Source organism: Gobius niger (genome assembly GCF_951799975.1).
Source record: "Gobius niger genome assembly, chromosome: 21".
Taxonomy (NCBI): Eukaryota; Metazoa; Chordata; class Actinopteri; order Gobiiformes; family Gobiidae; genus Gobius; species Gobius niger.
The window spans coordinates 23768031-23791207 of NC_136872.1; the positions used below are offsets into that span (position 1 = coordinate 23768031).

A 23177-nucleotide genomic window follows, 5' to 3' on the forward strand; every position below is an offset into this window, starting at 1 on the left:
TTCAGCTTCTATATTAACCCCTTAACTCCCACCTGAACCGAGCACATTTTCTCCAGTTTGGCTTTACCCCAATCCAAAAGCTTCTGGAAAAAAGGTGAGAGAATAGCGACAGAACTGAGACGAAAACAATGATGAAAATGTGACAAAAAAATGACGAAAAAATGACAAAAAATTACAAAAAAATTTACAAAAAAATAAACAATTTGAAAAAAAAAGACCAAAAAATTGGACAAAAATGTGACAAAAAATTACCAAAAAATTACAAAAAAGTTACAAAAACATGGAAAAAAATCTGATGACGTGAGAAAAAAGATCCAAGAGTTTTGTAGATCTTAGCTTTCAAATGAGGCGTTGCATTGGCCTACAGGATTTGGGTAAAGCTGAACTGGAGAAAATCCTCTCGGTTCAGTTAAGAGGTTAAAGGGGCTGGATGTAGGGATAGGTTTGCCTGAGTCCTCCTAGGAACGCCCCCACCTCCTGGAGACGCCTCCGAGCTTTCGTCACCAGCCGAGTAACCAACCACTGCTCCTCAGCAGAACCCCCTCCCCACTGATGCCACAGACAGCGTGTGGAGGGGGCGTGTCGGAAAGGGTCAGAGGTTCTTAACTCCCGCCTGAACCGAGAGGATCTTTTTCCTCACGTCATCAGACTTTTTTCCATCATTTTTTTGTTGGGTGTTCAACTCATTTTTGTGACTTTTTTGTCATTTTTTCGTCCATTTTTTCAACACATTTTTGTCATTTTTTGTCAATATTTTTTATCACATTTTGTCACATTTTTGTTGAATTTTTGTCACATTTTTTGCCACTTTTTCATACATTTTTCGTCATTTTTTTGTTGGACATTAAACTCATTTTTGTAACTTTTTTGTCATTTTTTTTGGTAATTTTTTGTCAATTTCTTGTGACATTTTTGTGACATCTTTGCCACATTTTCATCCATTTTTCGTCACTTTCTTGTCACATTTCCATCATTGTTTTCGTCTCAGTTTTATTGCCATTTTCTCACCTTTTTTTCCAGAAGCTTTTGGACTGGGGTAAAGCCAAACTGGAGAAAATGAGCTCGGTTCAAGGCGGGAGTTAAGGGGTTAAAGAGACAGAGGCCTATTTCAAGACATTCACTACAGCCATTTTGAGAGAGCAATTTTATACAAGGCAGTTATTCCAATTTACTGCATTTACAGACCAACAGAAGGTTTGCTCATCATTGTAGTGTGATATAGACTGGTGCTATGTGATTGAAAACCAGTTGTGAGCCTCATGAGGTCATCGTTATCGAAGGTAAACAAACATCCTCATTGTCCAGTCCTGCTCGACCTTCTCTTTCCCTCCTCTGTGACGGTCTGCTCCTCCTCCCTCCTCCACCTCGGCTCCGTCAGAACTTTCCTGCCTGGTTCCCATCTTCCCGTCTCGGCGCCGTGTGTTCCTTGGCGCGGGCGCAGCGGGAACAGTCGGACGTTTTACTGACAGCTCGTTTAACGCCGTCCGACCGGCTCCCCTCCCCGGTGCCCGTTACCGTCTGTCCAGCCTCAGCAGACAGTTCGCCGAGCGCGGCTCCAAAACGCACACGTGTGAGGCCTCGGAAAGTCCGGGGGAAAGAGCTGGAGCCGCTGGTACGAAAACAATCGAAAAGTAACGATGATACAAACCAGAAAGTGAGGGATTTCCCCCGTTGCGGATTATTTGGAAATCTACGGCCTGTGATTTTACTAAAAGGAATCGACTTATTGAATTTATGAACTATTTTCACGGTTTTTTATCATCCAACAATCAGCTCTGAGCTAATAACAGACTTAAAGGAACAGGCCAGAGTTTTTCCAGACTGAGATATGCTCTTACCTAGGGCTGCAACGATTAATCGATAAAATCGATTAACTCGATTAGTAAAATGCTTCGAACATTATTTTCCCGCTTCGATTATTCGCTTTATTAATATTTCTCATTAAAACCGCGTGAAACGGGGCCGCCTACGCGCCCGGAACCGTAAGTGGCGCTTTTGAAGAGCACAGCTCTATGGTTGTAAACAACAGAGCGGAGCTCGCTGTGCTAAACCTCGTAGCCGGGCAGGGCCAGGTAGCAGAGCGGAGAACCAGGCTGTTGGAATCAATAAAACACGGCTCAAACAAGAAGAAACTCCGCAACGAGAGGCGAAGACGGGACGGAGGTGAACGAGGTGAAAGGACACGGGTCCCCCCGCTCCGCTACCGCCACAACAATACTGACAACTGCATCAGTGATGATTTACCATCAGGACGATCTACACTTTCATCCACTGTTACTTCAAAGTGTGACATAAGGTAAGATATGATGGCGAACTTATCTCTCCCCCCCCCTCACCAAACACAGACGTTTACATCCTACTGTATCTACTTCTCCGTTGCTGCAAAGTTGTTTGCGCTAAATATCTTTACGCTGTAGCTACGATTTAAATTAAGATAAATCCACAGATCTCAATAGTGACCACCTGTCCCTCTTTTGACTGTCCTGCAGAGCCATGTCGTTCTCTGTTCCTCCTGCTTCACATGTTCCACTTTTTTATTGAAGCCTAACTCATGATTTTTTTGATGATCATTATTTTTTACATCCAACTGCTTTGTAATATATCTGTTGCTCAGTGTTATATAAGTTGCAATAATAAAAAGGTGTTTTTTAGTGGGATTAAAATGCCTGATCTATAAATAATAATAATAATAATTTCTCTGTCCTTCAAAGTTCTGCCAAATTGTCCCACTGGTGTGTTAAAACTATTTGTGGTCACACTATTTCAAAAGCAGAATAAAACTCCAGCACAGTCACACTGTCTCATCTGTACTTTAAAGTTTTGCAAAGTGACACGTTGATCCCTGCTATAGCAATACTATGACAAAAATAATTATAATGTTTCTCCTCTTTTAGGAAACCCCTCTGGTTGAGATCCCGGCAAAGAAATCAGTCACCTGAGCTTCAGCAGAACATTTCAAGATTCTGTCTCCAGTCAGGACCTACTTCACTTGAATAAGAATAAAAGTACTCATTAAAAAGACACTCTGAAGCTGCTCTCTCTCCTCATCATGGACATAAGGACGGGTGTCTCTTTATGAGAGTGAAATGTTGCTGCTTTTGGGACAAACTGATAAGAAATTAAGAATAAATAAATGCTATTTCTAGCAGAAAAATCCTTTGTTTAAAACTGTTTTTTATTATCCGATTAATCGGTTAATCGATGTAAATAATCGATAGATTAATCGATTACTAAAATAATCGATAGTTGCAACCCTCCTCTTACCTGAGCTTAGACGAGTTGATGTGTACCGGTCTCGTGTTGTTGGCATTTGGCCTCTCCCAATGTATTCCTATGGCTCCAAGCGGGGGTGAATTTAGAAGTGACCGAGCTCTTCCACGGGCACAAAGACCAGACAGGTATCAGCTGGTCTAAGCTCAGGTAAGAACATATCTCAGTGTGGAAAAACGGTGGCCTATTCCTTTAAAGAGGGGGTATTATTCTTTTTTCAGTCCCATAGCACCAGTCTATATCACACTACAATGATGACAAAACCTTCTGTTGGTCTGTAAATGCAGTAAATTAGAATAACTGCCTTGTATAAAATGTCTCTCTCAAAATGGCTGTAGTGAATGTCTTGAAATAGGCCTCTGTCTCTTTAAGAACCTCTGCCTCTTTCCGACACGCCCCCTCCACACGCTGTCTGTGGCATCAGTGGGGAGGGGGTTCTGCTCGAAGCTCGGAGGCGTCTCCAGGAGGTGGGGGCGTTCCTAGGAGGACTCAGGCAAACCTATCCCTAAAATGGCCGCCATCAGAGTTTTTACAGATTACTCAAAAATACGTGAATGTGCCAAGGCAACACTTCAGGCATGTTTTTAATGAGGGAGTGAGATAATAACATGATGGAAAGCTTGAAAAAGTTGATTTTGCATAATACCCCCTCTTTAACATACATAGTTATGGGCCACTACCGGCCCGCGGGCCGCCTGTTGGAGGCCCCAGTCTAAACTGACTTTTGGTGACTTTAGCCCTCAATTTGGGGAAGAGAATCTTATTTGTAAAGCGCTTTTCATATGACACAAGTCACACCAAAGCACTTCACACATGAAAGGGAGGGGGTTCATTCACTCCAGGCTGATGGTGGTCAGCTACATTTGTAGCCACAGTTTCCCCTGGGGCAGACTGACAGAAGTGAGGCTGCTCACATCTGCGCCAACGGTCCCTCCGACCACCACCACCCACTCACACACAGGCATTGATTTGAATGGGATTTTCCAACGTTCTACCGGTCATTATTTTCTGATAAAGGAGCTCTGAAAAAAATAATGACCGTTACCAATGGCAACGGAGTTGGTGCTTTCATATCACTCCGCACGTACGTAGTAGCGACACTATCTCTGTCCCGTCACTGAGAGAGAAGTGAAGTTAGCGTGAGTCTGACTTTCAACTTACCCAGAGATTCACCACCATTCCTCCAACTGCACCTTCAGCTAAGTAGCTAGGCTAGCTGCTAGCCTTGCTGCTTCTAGCCTAGCCAAACGCTGCTGAGCAACGCGCAAACTTTTGGGAAATATTTGTAGCGGAAGTCATTAAATAAACCTTTCGACCTTCATAAAAGTGTACACAGTTTATGTTGTGTGTGTTCAGTTGGCAAATGGCCGTATAATAAGCGGGATAATGTTTAGAACGCTGGTCATTATCGGGAAAATAAGTACCTTCAGGGCGAAACAAGACCGGTTTGCCCTGTCGGTGCTTATTTTCCCGATAATGACCAGCGTTCTATACATTATCCTTAACTTATCTTGCACCTGAAGCGACATTAGAGGCATGAAAGGGCCTAAGCCCAACCCGCGTTGTGCGGCTGAGACCGAGCCGGACAGGACAGCGGTTTATCACCTCGGAGTCATTGTGCAGGTGAGTGGGACACGTCCTCGTGATGCTGCACTAATATGACACGATGTTCAGTCTTTTTTCTTTAATATGATCCTTGTGAATGGCCGACATTGTACGACCCAGGCAGCCAATGTAAAACACACAGAACACTCACCCGACGATCTGATTGAAGTAGCGCCTGTATCCCTCCAGCGTCTCGTGCTGTGGAGGAAACAGACAGAAGGATGACGGGCCTGAAGCGGCGGCGGCGGCGGCGGCGGCTCTGAGCTGATGAATGTGCGGTGGTGAATGTGAGTCGGGGAGAGCGTGGAGTGTTAGGGCCGTACCATGTTAGAGTGCGGCTGCAGCACGAGCCGCGCCTGTTTCCGACGCTGCTTCCTGTAGTAGTTCTCAAACTCATCGTGCAAACCCTGCGGCGACACACACAGGGCAAAGGTCACGGGGGAACACGGGGAACACGGGGGTGAAACACGGTGAGGGGGTTTAGGTCAATAATCATGCCAGGGAAACCATTACACAGGTGTCACAGTGTCAGCACAGGAGCTCCATAAGTTCACAGGGAAAAACAAACACTTTGAAACTTTCACTGTAGAGCACGGACTTACACATGAGACAAACATGTAATACAAGCTTCCTGTCACTTTGTTTTTGTATAAAATTAAGGCACTTTATGCATAAAAATGACCCATTTCCAGCTATAGTGAAAACAACCTCTGCAAAGTCACATTTCAGCTTGTTTTTTTGGAGAGAAGAAGGGATGCACCTATTCAATAATCAATCAATCAATTAATATAGTACTTTACAAAAACACCATGAAGACCGAAGTGCTTCACAGAAAGATTAAAACAACTTAACCTCTTAACACCTGCCTGAACCAAGAGCATTTTATTCAGCTCTACCCAAATCCTGTAGGCCAGTGTAACACCTCATTTGACCGCTATGACTTACGTCTCATTTTCGTCACATTTTCATCGCTTTTTGTCACATTTTTGTTACATTTTTTGTCACGTTTTTCTACATTTTCCGTCACTCTTTGGTCAAAATTCTGCCTTTTTTCCCCACTTTTTTTTCCCTCTTTTTGTCAATTTTTCCCCCCACTTTTTTGTCAAAATTTTGTCACTTTTTTGTCACATTTTCATCCTTGTTTTCGTCTCAGTTTTGTTGATATTTACACTCTTTTTCCAGAAGCTTTTGGATTGGGGTAAAGCCAAACTGGAGTAAATATGCTCTGTTCAGGTGGAGGTTAAGGGATTAAAAACACAAAATGATTTCATTATAGGTGTTAAAAGCTCGTTTGAAGAGATGAGTCTTTATCCTGGATTTAAAAAGTGACTAAAGGGGAAACTGGTACAGGAGATCAGAGCCGATACCGGAAAAACAAGAATTATGACAGATTCATGACAGAGTTTTGACTAGGGATGGGCACTGTAAACGGTTCCTACTTGGAACCGACCGAAAAGCTCCGGTCGGAGGCGGTATCGAATTTTTTTTAATTCTTTCGGTGCCAACTTCCGGTTCTTTTTCTCTCCAGACGTCAATATCTGACACAGTGAGTCTTAAAAAGCTACATGAACGTGTGCGCAGACACTGAGCCGCTTCAGCGCAAATGGAGCGAAGCAAAGATATATTTTATAGATGTAACTTATAGCAAAGCAAAGCTATAACTTACTAAACTGACAGAGCCGCGGTCTGCGCCAGGACTGACCAGGACCGAGCCAGGACGTAGACTACACCGGCTATAAAACCCAGAGCTAAACAAAACCAGGACTAAACCAGGACTAAATAAGAAACTTGAGCTTTTAGTCAAATTGAAAAGCAAAACAGAGCAGTGACAATAAGAAAGACGTCTTTACCTTTAGCGACAGACCCGGAGGCGGAGCTTACGTGCTCTTGTTTACAACTTTACAGCAGCTGCAGCGACGGGAATATCAAAGATTGTTTGTTGAAAGTGAGCGCTCACTCTGTATTAGACATTGTTGGTCCAGTTTTGGTAAATTGTCAGTGGCAGAGTGAGCGACTTTCACACTAACAGCCCGGTTTTCAATATAATAAAAAACTGTCATTTTCAGAACTTTTTTTGTAAACGGCTCCAAAGAGTTTGTAATTAAATAAAAATGTCCGGTGCTGGAGAGGTTTGTATGAAAGGCTGTTATAAGAATAACTGATATTATTATAGTTGCATCACTTTATGCTGTGAGTTAATGTTACGTAAAGTCTGTCAAATCCCATCAGTAGGAAAGTCCAGTGATCTTTGTGTAATGTTTTCTTCTTAAGAGAAAAAAAAGGAAAATTCCAATTTTTTTTACAATTTTTTCCCCCAATTTTTTTTCTCAAATTCTCCCCCTTTTTCTTTTTTTTTGTTACAAATTATGTTTCTCAATTTTTTCCCCCATTTTTTCCATTTTTTCCCCCAATTTTCTTCCAATTTTTCCCCATTTTTTTCCAAAATGTTCCTCCTTTTTTTTTCAATTTTTTTCAATTTTTTTCCAATTTTTTCCCAAATTTTCTTTTTTTTTTTTGATAAAATTGGGAAACATAATTTGTAAAAAAAAATAAAAAATAAAAAATGGGGTAATAAAAAGTAAAACATTTAAAAAAAAACAAATATTGGGGCAAAATTGGGGAAAAAAATGCAAACGCAAAAGAAATTAAATGGAAGGAAAAGAAATACGTTCACATTATTTATCTATTGCCGGGTTTTATCTGTTTTATCCCCAAGTCATAAAACAAACATCATAAAGTGAGAGTTTGGCCTATTTCACTCTGACATTAAGACACTGAGCTCCATATTCCTGATGACCTCAGCCCGGCCCCAGACACAGAGTCTGAGGGCGGCAGATATCTCCTCCTGAGCTTCTGTGTGAGCTCATATCTGAAGTCCCAGACCAGACCTGAGCTGATAAACCAGGGAATGTTCCCAAACCAAACACGGGCCTATCTCCAAACCTCTGAGACTGACCGCACACTGACAGCACCCTGGGTCACTGGGGCGGGCGCTCCCCCTTCTGTCCCGAAGGTCCCGACAACAAACACACAGGACTGGAAAACACTTGGCTTAGATGGAGAGGACTTTGAACCTTGTGCTAGTGTCAGTTTCATGTGGAAAGTAATTACGTATATCTTTGAGGATGGAGAATGATGTCAAGTTTACATTGTACTTGCTGCATTTTCTTTTTATAATGTATGGGTAATACTTTACATTACGGGCCGGTAAGTCCTTGGTACTTACAGTGGTAAATACTAGCAATAATAGTGGCACTTCTAGGTACTTATTGTGGTACTTACAGTGGTGCTTATGGTGGTACTTGCAGTGGAAATTCTAGGTACTTATGGTGGTACTTACAGTGGAAATTCTAGGTACTTATTGTGGCTTAAAGGATACTATAGTGATAATTACCAGGTATGTACTCCTAGATACAGTGGTAACTCTTAGTAATGAAGGTTATACTTCTTGTTTTCCCTCATGCTGTTTTATGTTGCTTTATAGTCACACAATCCTAGAAATTACTTCTGTTTGTAGAAGTACCTCATTTACTACCTATGAATTGCTGCTGTAGTATCCTTGAATTGCCAGTAAGTACCATAGTAAATAGAAGTACAACCTTCATTACTAAGAGTTACCCCTGTATCTCTTAGTAATGAGAGATGCAGTGGTAACTCTGACTCCCTAACCCCAACCCCAATTACCAGTAATTACCACTTTTAGTGCCACAATAAGTACCACTGTCATTACTAGTATTTACCACTGTAAGTACCATGGACTTACCGGCCCGTAATGTAAAGTGTTACCAATGTGTTTCATGTCTGTTGTCTGTCATATTGACAATGTTTTTGTATATGTAAGATTTTAACAAGGAAGACTGGCTGGCTGTAAAGCACAGATAATGGGGATCCTAATAATAAACTAAAATGTCCCAAGAACAGCTTAAAAGTCTGGCTCCAAAGAGTTTTTCTATTTCTAAAAATCGCTCTGGCCCATGTGACCCATGTGACCAGGCTGGGGGAGGGGAAATGTTTATAACCACGCTGGTTTTTGTTTAGCAGCCCGAAATTTTGAAGAATTTTCAGTGCATTGACTGGTTCTAGAGCCTGTCAATCAAGCTCTGGAGCCTGTGGAGGCCCCGCCCACCCCGTGAGCGCAGGGCTTCCCGCCTTCCCGCGAGATATGTTCTTACCTGAGCTTAGACGAGTTGATTCGTACCTGTCTGGCAAAGCCGTGGGAAGATATTTTAGTTAGGGGGTGCTGAGAAATGAAATTGTGCATATTTCCTGCAGTTTGCAAACTATCCACCAGGAGGTGCTGAAGCGCCCTCAGCACCCTGGGTTCCCACGGCCTTGCTGTCTGGTCTTTGTGGAAGAGCCTGGTCGATTCTAACTTCCCCCCGTTTGGAGCCATAGGAATACACTGGGAGAGGCCAAATGCTAACAACATCTTTGGTCTTTTTGCGTGACTGAGCGCACACACAAAAAACAGACAGGTACACATCAACTCGTCTAAGCCCAGGTAAGAACAAATCTCAGTATAAAAACGGCTGCGTAGGAGGAGACAGAGCGGCCATTAAATTTAACACAGGACTCAGGAATCTTTTTCGATGAATGGGGCTGAATGGGACCCGCTCATCTTTATTATATTATATCTTTGGTCTTAGCTTTCAAATGAGGGGTGCTGGGTACCGTTAAACGAGATATATGGTATCGGGAAAAGCGTCAAAATCGAGTTTTGATGCTGTTGGTTCAGGGGCAGAGTTGCAAGAATTTTTTTTTTGCCAGTTTTTTCTCCCGTATTTTTTCAAATATGTTGTACACAATTTTTGTTTGATTTTTGCCCAAATCTTTTCTCGTTTTCCCAATTTTATCCCCACATTGAATGCTCCATTTCCCCCCCCAAAAAAATGCCATGTTTTAGCCACAATAGGCTGCGTTCACGTGACATCACAGCCTGGACACTCTTTTGTCTTCGTTTTTGGTTCATATCTCAGTCATCACTGGAAGAATTCACATCAAACAAAAACTGTCTCAAAGTTCATTCCCCCCTCTGTCAGCACCTCATAAAGTGGAGACAATATCCGAAAACATGAGTGTGATGTTGGACTTCCAGCCATAAAAATACCGTGTCAGGTTTGTGAATCCAATTGGAGATTTCTCCCATAGAGTCGTATTGGCCCCGCCCCCCACCTGACATTACGGCATCATCACATTCATAATTGGGGGGAACCTATTTTCCCCCCAATTATTACCCATTTTTCACACATTTCTTGACATTGGAGATGAACCAGATATTGCACATTTGCAGAACTTCCACACATTATTGTTTTCTGGTTCTAGACGACATTTATTTTAGTATGGGAAACTGTAAAGCTCAGGCATCGATATCAAAAAAGATCAAGAACAAAAAAATCAATTGAAAAGCTGAAAAATTAAATATTCCCAATTTTTTTCCAATTTTTTCCCAATTTTTTCCCACACTTTCCCCATTTTTTCTTTCTTTTTTTTTACAAATTATGTTTCCCAATTTTTTTCCCCAATTTTCCCCCCAATTTTTTTTCAATTTTTCCCCATTTTGTTTCCAATTTTTTCCCTAATTCTTTCTTTTTTTTTCTTCTTTTTTTTCCATTTTTCCCCAAATTTTTCCCCATTTTTTTTCTCCAAAATTTCCCCCTTTTTCTTATATATTTTTTTTAATTTCCCCATTTTTTTCCAATTTTTTTCCCAATTTCCCCCCCAATTTTTTTCTCCAATTTTTTTCAAACTTTTTCCCAAATTTTCCCCCCTTTTCACGTGCAGAACTGCTGATTCTTTTGTCTTCATTTTAGGTTAATATCTCAGTCATCACTGGAAGAATTCACATCAAACAAAAACTGTCTCAAAGTTCACTCCCTCTTCTGCACATATGAACCACTGTGAATGAATTCCGTGGCCGTGCTGCTCATTACACGGCATTAAGTCCCTGCACCGGCCCCGTCCTTCACCGTCTCTGAGGTCAAACCCGTCCAGACCTGGAACCATCGCGGCCCCGCCCCGTCCTCCACAGAACAATGTCCATTCACTGGGACGCGCTTCGCTTCGGACTCGGAGAGAACTCGGGCTCAGAGGGTTTAAGGCAGTTCAGGAGTGACCGTTTATTCCCAGTTTGACCCTCAGCCGAACAATGACCATTCATCGAGTCGAGCCGAGAACCGAGCGCTCAGCGTCCCAAACTCCGCCCCCCCCTCCCACCACGGGACACGAGTTTACACAAAACATGTCGGACTGAAATATGAGAGTAAAATGTTTTGTAGTTTTATGTCTTCATATAAAAATAAGGCTGTTTATTCATGAAGTGGCGTATAAAAAGACACGTTTGCTTTTTTTTTTCTCAGTGTCTGACGTGAAACCTGAATTAACTTTTATTATTTTAGGTCAATTAGAATTTTCTGAATTATTTCTTTTTGCTAAATGACAGAAGAATGAGGGACAGAATTTTCTACATGGTTTTATATTACGTTTTACAAAGACGAAAGTTAAACGTTTTGGATTTCCTTCCACAAGCTTCTCACAATAGTTGGAGTTTTGGTCCATTCGTCCAAACGGAACTGCTGTAACTGAGACACATTTGTAGCCGCCTTGTGTGCCTATGCCTTTCCAGCTCTGCCCAGACATTTAAACTGGATTGAGATCAGGACTTTGTGATGGCATTTCAAAACATTGACTTTCCTTAAGTCACTTAATGACCAAAATTTGACAAAAAATGACCAAAAAAATGACAAAAATGTAAGAAAAAAAATGACAAAAAAGTTACTAAAATCTGACAGAAAATGACAAAAATGTGACAAAGAAATTACAAAAATGTGACAAAAATGTGATAAAAATTTGACAAAAAAATGACAAAAATGTAATAAAATTTTGACAAAAAAATTACAAAAAATGACAAAAAATTACCCAAAAAAATGTGAAAAAAAATGACAAAAATGTGATAAAAAATTGACTTTTTTTTTTTTTAAATGGACAAAAAAATGACAAAAATGTGACAAAATGTGACAAATAAAAATGACAAAAATGTGAAAAAAAATGTGAAAATAATGACAAAAAATGACCAAAAATATGACCAAAAAAATGGCAAAAATGTGAAAAAAATGACAAAAAAGTTACAAAAATGTGACAAAAATGTGATAAAAATTTGACCAAAAAATGACCAAAATGTGACAAAAAAATAAATAAAAATGAGTTGAATACCCAACAATAAATTATGGTAAAAAAATCTGATGACGTGAGGAAAAAGCTCCTCTCGGTTGAGGCGGGAGGTAAGGGGTTAACCAAAGAACCTGGACCTGGAAGTGTCTTGAAATTAAACCCAAGGATGAACCAGACTTGAGCTTCCAAAGTGATGACGTCGTTACCCGGGCTTTCACAAACATATAGTCTTCTCAGTGACTTCTGGTTCCATGTCAGACGGGGACACAGAGATACAAACATGTCAGGGTCTGTGAATAAGTAAGCGTGTGAAAGACCAGAGAGCGTTGGGAGAGTTTGGTTTATTGTTCAGAGACAACACAAACTACCGTAAAAATCCCAAATGCTCTTCCCCTGCTTTGAGCGTTTCCATATTTGTGCAGCTCTGACTCACAAAGCCGCACTGTTCAACCCGAAACCGTGGAAGGCATTTCGGAAAAGGAGAAAACCGAGAGTTGATCTTGATTGCGAAGCTCAGACTGTGTCCAGGTTTACTTTCCAAATGAGTGAAGCGAGCGAGAGCCATTTTCTAATCACAGTCTGTTTATCGGAGAGGGGGGGGGGGGGGGGGGGGGGGACCGACGGTAAGTCCGGGTCTCGCCCAAAAAAGTGTCACAGAAACATGTGCGACGCAGGTGCGGCGAGGGGAACGCGGCGAGACGGTTAAAGCGTGCGGTCATTACGGCGTCCGAACCGTCTGGAAACAGCTTCACTGAACAACGTTACGGCCACAGAGTTTATCCCACACGGACCACATCTGCCTCGGCTCAGGAAGAGGGACTGAGGCTACAATGGGAATGCAGATCATGTAATGAGACTTTTTGTTCTCTATCATCAATTACAATCATTAATTATTCCCAATAAGTAGCTACAAGTTCACTTCCTCCATCCATCTTTCTATTTCTTTGCCCCTTTAGGGTCTCCAGGTCCTCGGTGACGGATCAGACAAAGAGCGGGTCAGAAGCCTCTTATGAGAGACCACCAGGCCCGGTTAGAACCATGAGGCCATCCTTCTGTGGACCCACCACCTGCAGGGGGCGCTATAGGGGCTGGTGCCATGTGGTTTGGGCAGCTCCAACCAGTGTTGATTTCATCGACTAAAATATTTAGTCTTTATTTTAGTGAAAGTGATGTTTTTGGAATTGGATTGAAACTAAATTAAAACTAGACTAAAACTGTGACTAAAATGTCCAGATTTAGGGATGTCACGGTTACCGGTGTAGCGGTAAACCCCGGTAAAAATGTTGACAATAATAATTACCGTCTTGTTTTTGAAAAAAAAAATTACCGCGGTGGATTACGGCGCCCGGGGTTTAGGCAAAGTGAGCCTCATGAGCTGAAGTCGCCGCAGGCGCCTCTGTAGCTACGAACAAAACTAAACTTTCTGGAAGCTGGAATCATGTACGAGACGACAGCGCAGGATCAGCCTCAGAGACCGAGCCTGAAGTCTGGGCATGTTTTGTGTGTTTAAAGAAGCTGAAGGACAGTTGATAGAGACAGTTTTCCTGTTTGTGGAACGTGCAGGAAAAAGTGTCTCTAAAGCAGCAAGACTTCGAACCTCTGACTCTCCTGCGTGATCATCTCCCTCTATAGCAGTAAGCTAACGCTAGCGCTTTAGCTGAAATGCTGATGTGGGACTTTGGGTTGAGGGAGAATGTAACGAGTCGCCCCATAGTGCGGCTGCAGCGCCACCGCCAGCATAAGCCGTGTCCGGATACCTCCGCACAATGGCACAGTGCGTTACGGGGCTCCCGGTGGCAGATACACTCTCGCCGCAGTTTTAGGAATTTAATAATAATGATGGTATTTTCCCAAATCTGCAAAGCGAAAGCTCACTGGAAGGAAACAACAATGTTCCTGATATAGACGGTTTATCTTTGTTTCTGACACTATAAATAGTACATGTAATACCCTCGAAACGATCAACAACACATCGTTATAGTTCCTTTACTTTGATGTGAAAAGGCTTTGTCTGTATTTTTTTTTATGTAACAAGCACTGTTAAACTTTTTTGAAACTATTTCAGTTTGTGTTGGACTATCAATACTTTCTGAACATATTAACACACATTTAAAAAAAATACCGCGATAATACCGAAAACCGTGACAATTTTGGTCACAATAAGCGTGAGGTAAAATTTTAGTGTAAAGTGAAGATTACTGCGCAGTAATCTTCACTTTACTGTGCGGATGCCAAACTACTCCTGGTATTATTACGCCTTACATTATAGTTCCCCCTTTTATCCGCTTAGAAAATCCACATTGTTTAATTGTGTGTAATTATACTTTGTAGTGGAACACTTCACGTAACCATATTTAAATAGGGAAAACGTGGAGGAGCTTGGTAGCTTCTATCTTGACCAGTTTTGGAGCTATAGAGGAGAGAGGGAGAGGCTAAATGCTAACGCCGTCTGCGCTGTGTTTACGTGACTGAAGGCACGGGGGAAGATCAGACAGGTCCTAAAGAACTCGTCACAGCTCAGGTAAGAACATATCTCAGTATGGAAAAACGGTGGCCTATTCCTTTAAGACATTTTAAGAACGTCTTTAATCAGGATCAGAGCAGCTGGTAAAGACCTGATCATTTGTAAAGTCGCGCTCTCTTTTTGGTGCACAGATTCCCTCCCTCGCCTCCTCTCCCTCTGTACCTCTGCAGTTCACCTTCTCCTTCCTGCTCCGGGTTCGTGTCCCGGTCACACACAGCCCCCCCCCTCAGTCTGGAGCAGAAACTGTCACAAGCAGCGACTCGGGAGGAATGACACAGACCTGAAGAGCTTCCACATGTGAGGGACGGGAACGAACTGCGTCCAACAAAACTGAGCAAAACAATGTGTGGGACGTGAGGAGAGACGCTGCAGGTGAGGTTCCTCCTGGACGTCTCACTTTCAACCTCAAAAACAAACTAAACTCTGCCTTTCGATGGCGTTTTGTGACTGAAATCACAAATACGGACATGTTTAGTATCCATATAGCACGGAATCCCCCCAACAACACTCTGGAGTCTAAATACGGTCATAACAGTCAAGTCCATGGGGATAAAGGCCCTGCCCAAGTTAAAGCAGAACTAAGTAACTTGTTGTTCCCCTTTAAGCGATGACATCACAGCTCCAGAGTCCGTTATCCAGAATCGACTTATGAGTTTTACTGAGCTCCTCTTCTGGTTCTCTTTGAATCCGTTTACGTTCCACAGAAGTTTAGTTCACATGCACTTTCTACATCTCGTTCTATTATGTGTGTTAGCGTCACAGCGCCTCCCACAGGCCTGGTGGATGAATCACACGTGACCGGCTTCATGAGGACTTCAGCGGCTCCTACACAACTCTTGGACTTTCCAGAGCTTTTTTCCAGACGGATTTGTTAACATTTTATTCCTGCCTAATTTATTGATATGAAAACTTTCTCACCAGAACCGTGTAGATGTGGAAACAGCGATAAACCGGAGAGAAGTCGACCAACTCCTGAGCTCCAGGAACCTGTGAAACACAAGGAGAAACATTTAGCTCCGTTTATGCTCTTAGCTTTAAACCAGCTGCAGAGAGAGAGGAGGCAATATATGTAAACACTGAAGACACGCACGTTTACAATACTGAGTTTATCTATAATGTTGAGAAATGTGCAACAAATGGGGAAACATTCTGAAAAAAACTAGAAAAAATTAGGTGGAAATTTATAGACTGAGGAAAAAAAGAGAAAAAATAAGGTGTAAATCTGGGGAAAAAATTGGTAAATTTGAGAAAAAATTGGAAATAAAATACATTTGAAGGAAAAATAGGTAAAATTGGGGGGAAAGGGGGAAAATTGAAAAAAATAAAAGAAAGGGGGGAAAAAAAGGGAAAATAAACAAGAAAATCGTATTTAAAAAATGTGGGACAATTGGGAAAAAATGGGGAAAAAATAGCTGGTAAATCCGGGGGGAAAAATTGGTTAAAAAAAAATTGGGGGAAAACTTGAAATAAAATAAAGGGAAAAATAAAATAAAAAAAGGGGAAAAAATTGAAAAAATGTGAGCATTTGAGGGAAAAAATACGGAAGAATTGGGGGAAAACTTGAAACAAAATAAGGGGAAAAATGGGAAAAAAAATTAACATCTGAGGGAAAAATAGGTAAAATTGGGGGAAAAGGGGGAAAAATGTAAAAAAAAAAAAAAAAGAAATGAAGGGAAAGAAATTTGGAAAATAAACAAGAAAATCGTAAAAAAAAAAAAAAAAAAAAGTGAGACAATTGGGAAAGAAATGTGAACAAATAGCTGGTAAATCTGGGGGGGAAATGGTAAAGTGGAGGAAAAAAAAAATAGGGGAAAATTAAACAAAAAAATTGAGGGAAAAAATCTGGAAAAATTGGGGGAAAACTTGAAACAAAATAAAGGGAAAAAATTGGGAAAATAAATAACACAGTCTGAGAACAAATGGGGAAAGACTTTGAAAAGCCTAGAAAAAATTGGGGGGAAATTTAAAAGATTGAGGGAAAAAAAAGAAAAAATATGAAAATGTAGGAAAAAATAAGGGATAAATTGGGAGGAAAGGGGGAAAAATGAAAAAAAAAAAAAAAGAAGGGAAAAAAATTGGGAAAATAAACAAGAAAATTGTATTTAAATAATGTGGGACAATTGGAAAATTAAAAATAGGGGAAAATTAAAAAAAAAAAAAAACATTTGAGGGAAAAAATGGGCAAAAATTGGGGGAAAACTTGAAATAAAATAAAGGGAAAAAAATGGGAAAATAAATAACACAGTCTGAGAACAAATGGGGAAAGATTGGGATTTTTTTTTAAAAAATAGGGGAAACTTTCTGATGCAAATTTCCGCACATTTTTTTGATGGTTTGCAAAAATCTGTCTCTAAAAATATCTAATCTTAAAATAGATATTGCCATATTCATTTCTGTGAGTGTCGCCGGCAGCTCTGTCTCTGCCCTCTCTGTATCCGTCTCTCGCGGGCGGAGGAGGAAGACGTTGGCGTGTCGGGCCGAAAATGCCCATCGGCGCCGCAGGGGTCGTAACCGTGGCGACGCGGGGTCAGGCCTTTGTTCGGCCCCAAGGTTCTTCCTGTGAGCGAGCGCGTCTGGGGTTCACAGGAAGCCGGGGAGTGGAGCGAGATTCCACACGAGCCACCGGCGCACACTCGTCACCATCTCACCTCGTCCTCCTCGTCCTCGTCCAAGATCCCAGAGTCCTGCTCCGAAAAGGGGCTGCCGCCGTTCTGCGTGACCGCGCCCTCGGTCTCCGTGGTGACGCTCGGCCCCCTCCTGCCCCGCCGGCCGAGCAGGGGCCTCGGGTGAGCGGGCACCGAGCTGTCCAGGGAGCGCTGCAGCTGGGCCTGGAGGCGGAGAACAGAGTCAACCAGAGTCAACCAGAGTCAACCAGAGTCAACCAGAGTCGAACAGAGTCGAACAGAGTCGAACAGAGTCAACCAGAGTCAACCAGAGTCAACCAGAGTCAACCAGAGTCAACCAGAGTCAACCAGAGTCAACCAGAGTCAGCCAGAGTCAACCAGAGTCAACCAGAGTCAACCAGAGTCAACCAGAGTCAGCCAGAGTCAGCCAGAGTCAACCAGAGTCAACCAGAGTCAACCAGAGTCAACCAGAGTCAGCCAGAGTCAACCAGAGTCAGCCAGAGTCAACCAGAGTCAACCAGAGTCAACCAGAGTCAGCCAGAGTCAACCAGAGTCAGCCAGAGTCAGCCAGAGTCAGCCGGAGTCAGCCGGAGTCAGCCGGAGTCAGCCGGAGTCAGCCGGAGTCAGCCAAAGTCAGCCGGAGTCAGCCGGAGTCAGCCGGAGTCAGCCGGAGTCAGCCGGAGTCAGCCAGAGTCAGCCAGAGTCAACCAGAGTCAGCCAGAGTCAGCCAGAGTCAGCCAGAGTCAGCCAGAGTCAGCCAGAGTCAGCCAGAGTCAATCAGAGTCAACCAGAGTCAGCCAGAGTCAGCCAGAGTCAGCCAGAGTCAGCCAGAGTCAGCCAGAGTCAACCAGAGTCAGCCAGAGTCAGCCAGAGTCAACCAGAGTCAGCCAGAGTCAGCCAGAGTCAATCAGAGTCAACCAGAGTCAGCCAGAGTCAGCCAGAGTCAGCCAGAGTCAGCCAGAGTCAACCAGAGTCAGCCAGAGTCAGCCAGAGTCAGCCAGAGTCAGCCAGAGTCAGCCAGAGTCAGCCAGAGTCAGCCAGAGTCAGCCAGAGTCAACCAGAGTCAACCAGAGTCAGCCAGAGTCAGCCAGAGTCATCCAGAGTCAGCCAGAGTCAGCCAGAGTCAGCCAGAGTCAGCCAGAGTCAACCAGAGTCAACCAGAGTCAACCAGAGTCAGCCAGAGTCAGCCAGAGTCAGCCAGAGTCAGCCAGAGTCAGCCAGAGTCAACCAGAGTCAACCAGAGTCAGCCAGAGTCAGCCAGAGTCAACCAGAGTCAACCAGAGTCAGCCAGAGTCAGCCAGAGTCAGCCAGAGTCAGCCAGAGTCAGCCAGAGTCAACCAGAGTCAGCCAGAGTCAGCCAGAGTCAACCAGAGTCAGCCAGAGTCAGCCAGAGTCAGCCAGAGTCAACCAGAGTCAGCCAGAGTCAGCCAGAGTCAGCCAGAGTCAGCCAGAGTCAGCCAGAGTCAGCCAGAGTCAAACAGAGTCAGCCAGAGTCAGCCAGAGTCAACCAGAGTCAACCAGAGTCAGCCAGAGTCAGCCAGAGTCAGCCAGAGTCAGCCAGAGTCAGCCAGAGTCAGCCAGAGTCAACCAGAGTCAGCCAGAGTCAGCCAGAGTCAGCCAGAGTCAACCAGAGTCAGCCAGAGTCAGCCAGAGTCAGCCAGAGTCAGCCAGAGTCAGCCAGAGTCAACCAGAGTCAACCAGAGTCAACCAGAGTCAGCCAGAGTCAACCAGAGTCAGCCAGAGTCAACCAGAGTCAGCCAGAGTCAGCCAGAGTCAACCAGAGTCAGCCAGAGTCAGCCAGAGTCAGCCAGAGTCAGCCAGAGTCAGCCAGAGTCAGCCAGAGTCAGCCAGAGTCAGCCAGAGTCAGCCAGAGTCAACCAGAGTCAGCCAGAGTCAGCCAGAGTCAGCCAGAGTCAACCAGAGTCAGCCAGAGTCAGCCAGAGTCAGCCAGAGTCAGCCAGAGTCAGCCAGAGTCAGCCAGAGTCAGCCAGAGTCAACCAGAGTCAGCCAGAGTCAACCAGAGTCAACCAGAGTCAACCAGAGTCAGCCAGAGTCAGCCAGAGTCAGCCAGAGTCAGCCAGAGTCAGCCAGAGTCAACCAGAGTCAACCAGAGTCAGCCAGAGTCAGCCAGAGTCAGCCAGAGTCAGCCAGGGGACAACACAAACTGTACAATCAAATCAGTTCAGCTTTATCCAAATGTAACACCTCGAGGGCAGTGGAACGTGTCATTTGAAAGCTAAGACCGTGTTTAAGTCACATTTTTGAAGAGTTTTCGTCTCATTTTGTCATGTTTTTGCCGCTCTTTTCTTTTTTCCATAGATTTCTTGATGCTCTTTTGTCACTTTAGGTTTTCGACACAATATACTCCTGAACAAACTACAGAAATATGGGATAAGAGCTTTCAACTGGATAGAATCCTACTAAACAAACCGCAAACAGTATGTTCGAATGGGTTAAATCACCTGACGGGTCGGATTTGGCCCGCGGGGCATAGTTTGAGGACCCCTGGTCTAGATGCTGCAAGAATGCTTGGTAAAAGTTTGCATTTCTTTTTCTATTCTTAATAGGGATGCACCGATACCGATACCAGTATCGGGTATCGGGGCCGATGCCACATGCTTGTACTCATACTCGTACTCATTCATGAGGTCCCGATACCAGAAACCGATACCATTTGACGTGCGGCCAGTGCAGCTACGAGGCGCAGCTACGAGGCGCAGCTACGAGGCGCAGCTACGAGGCGCAGCTCTCAGCTGAGGAGAGAAGAAGCAACAAACTGGAGAATTCTTTAGTGTAAACACAATAATCCACATAGAGCTGACTTTATTACAGACTGCGCTCTCTAAACCAGAGTCTGAGCTGGATTTACCCAGAGCTAAATGTTGTTAGCGCTGCAGCGTCTGCAGTGTTTACAACATACAGGCTAACGTTGCTAACTCGCGGCTAGCGCAGTTTTGGCCATTCTGACGCCGTTTTATGCCCAGGGGTTTATTCATCTGAAAAACTAACCCAGCGACTAAAAAGTCCTCAGAAAATCCAGATTAAAGACATACAGCATGTTTATATTGAGCCAAAATGAGCTGCAGCAGAACAATGAAAACGCTGTAGCTACTCGCTAAGTTACTACAAACACACGAGAAAATCTACAGGAGCTGAAGTAAAGACGAAAAGAGACCATTTAAGAAACATCTCAATACTATTGTTAAATAAAAACACATAAATGAATAAAGCTCAGGCATTGAGGAGCTTTAGGACATGGGCTTTTCTGTCTGTGATGGACAGTGCAATAAAAATTAAAAATTATATTGAATGAAAATAAAATACATAAATAAATGGCATCAGCACAATTCTAATATAACTGCTCTTAAATGTGTCGCCGACTTTACTCAAGGAAATGTACATGAGTAAATTTGCTAATTACAAACTAATCTGCTGTGAAAAAAGTAAGAATGTTGCAGAAAATGCCTTGTACTTGTATCGGTATTCGGTATCGGCGAGTACTTAAATCCAAGTACTCGTATCGGTTTTAGAAAAGTGGTATCGGTGCATCCCTAATTCTTATCATCCGTTCGATCATAAACGACATAATAAGTGTTATTGTAGACCTGCAAAGGACTGAGAAACGCTTGGTTCATTTTTTTGTGTTTCCTTTCTCCTTTTATATAAAATGTGTGAGTACAAACGGATGCCACCATCGATTTGTACTCGTGCCTATAAGAAGTTAATCTCTTAACTCCCGCCTGAACCGAGAGGACCTTTTTCCTCACGTCATCAGATTGTTTTTTCCATCATTTTTTTATCGGTATTCAACTCATTTTTGTAACTTTTTTGTCATTTTTTGGTCACATTTTTTACAAGTTTTTTGTGAAATTTTTATCAAATTTTTGTCTTTTTTTCCGTTGTTAATTTTTTATCACATTTTCGTCATTTTTTGTCACATTTTTGTCATTTTTTTGTCCATTTTTTTGTCCATTTTTTGTCAATTTCTTGTGACATTTTTGCCCCTTTTTCATCCATTTTTCGTCACTTTTTTGTCAATGTTTTCTCACTTTTTTGTCACATTTTTGTCCGTTTTTCGTCAATTTTTTCGTCAATTTTTTCTCCGTTTTTTCTCAATTTTTTCTCAATTTTTTCTCAATTTCTTGTGACATTTTTGCCCCTTTTTAGTCAATTTTTTGTCAATGTTTTCTCACTTTTTTGTCACATTTTTGTCATTTTTTCGTCCATTTTTTCGTCATTTTTTTGTCAATTTCTTGTGACATTTTTGCCACTTTTTCATACATTTTTCGTCACTTTTTTGTCAATGTTTTCTCACTTTTTTGTCACATTTCCATCATTGTTTTCGTCTCAGTTTTGTTGCTATTTTCACAGCTTTTTTCCAGAAGCTTTTGGACTGGGGTAAAGCCAAACTGGAGAAAATGTGCCCGGTTCAGGTGGGAGTTAAGGGGTTAAACAGTAAAGAGAAAATATCTGTCACAAACTGCAGCTTCATGTTTGATAAGTCGGGGAAAGGTTTCTTTTCGTTATGTTTTTGTCAGGCTCTTTTTTTTTGTTTTTTCATCACTTTTCAGTTTTTGTTTATTGTATAATTTGTTGCTTTTCCGGCACGTTTTGCTGCGTTTTCATCCTCATTTTTGCAACTATTTTGTCACTTTTTTCCAGAAGCTTTCCGAGAGAACGCTCCGGGTTCAGGCCGGGGTGACGAGCCTGAGGAAGCCGTAAACACACAGATACACGTCACGTTCCCCTCTTTGTCTTCGCTCTCATCTTTGAAGGTTCTTTCGGGGGAAATCTTTAAAAAAGCTACAGCTCCTCCAGGACGCGGCCACTGCCCTCTGAGTCACCGCCGCCGCCGCCGCGCCCGGCACAAACAAAACCGGCAACGGCCAATAAAAAGGCGGCAGTTTTCCTAAAAATACCGAAGCGGGACTGAAGCAGGAAGGGCCGGGGCTGAGGACGCTGAGGAGGCGGGACTTTGGGACAATGACTGAGGGATTTACAGGTGTAGTAAAAGAACTCTGCATTGTGGAACAACGTCAAACATAGATGAGGCTTCACTGTTTCTTTTATACTTAATATTTGACATACAGACAGGTTTAGAAAGTACATAATACATACATCTGTACAATAAACACAAAATTTGATGTACTTTTGATTGAAAACAGCATATTTTAGTGAAATTAATCCAAATATCTAAGTACAGTATCCAAATGACAACTTGAATCTAGTCCCTTTAAATGTTTTAAGGTTAAGGTGAACTTTATTGTACCTATGAGGAAAAGGGGGCGTGGCCTAGCGGTACTGTCAAAACGCAGACTATAGTGCAACATTTTGCACTAAGGAGGAGCGAGCGCACTTTGTGATCCGGCCACTCAGACTTCATTCATTTAAAGAAGTACTGGGGTGGAGAGACACACTTTATCCTCCAACCAGATTGACTCCGTGGGCGAGAGGGGTTGTGGGGGGGAGTGGGCGGTTTATTTGGTCGGGACAGTGCATGTTAATGAACATACATGGATCTCATGCATATAAACAAGCCACACCGGATTGTAGCTTTGGTCTAATTTCCATCCGTCGTCCGCCATGCGCACTCACAAACACACTCTCATTCATCCTGGCCTATTGTACATGTTTTTTGTGGTAGGGGAAACCGGAGGAAACCGACGCAGACACGGGGAGAACATGCAAACTCCACACAGAAAGGCCCCGTCCCTGGTGTGAAGCACGAGCGCTAACCGCTGTGCCACCGCGCCGCCCTGAACATGTGCACTTGTTTTGTTTCGCGCTCACGCAGAGCGGGACGATCCGCAGCACAGCGGACTCTGCAGATATTTTTCTCTCGAGACTTGAACATCATTTAGCTCATGATGGGGTAAATAAGAAAGAACACAAGGCAGCGCAATGTAAAGGAGGAAATGAATGTCAGCGGTGCATCAGAGCATCATCTCCTCTTGTGACGCCCCATCACAGGTGGCGAAGGCGCAAAG

The 23177-nt window shown here is 42.9% G+C and overlaps 1 protein-coding gene across 1 annotated transcript in view; it reads right to left on the reverse strand.

The window, feature by feature from the left end:
- exoc6b (exocyst complex component 6B) overlaps positions 1–23177 on the reverse strand; it is a 134285-nt gene that overhangs the window by 84866 nt on the left and 26242 nt on the right. The window contains exons 7-8 of the mRNA XM_079579994.1: positions 17215–17394; positions 15485–15553 (exon numbers count right to left, since the gene is read on the reverse strand). Coding sequence (XP_079436120.1) covers positions 15485–15553; positions 17215–17394 — 249 coding nt within the window. The remainder of the gene's footprint in view (positions 1–15484; positions 15554–17214; positions 17395–23177) is intronic.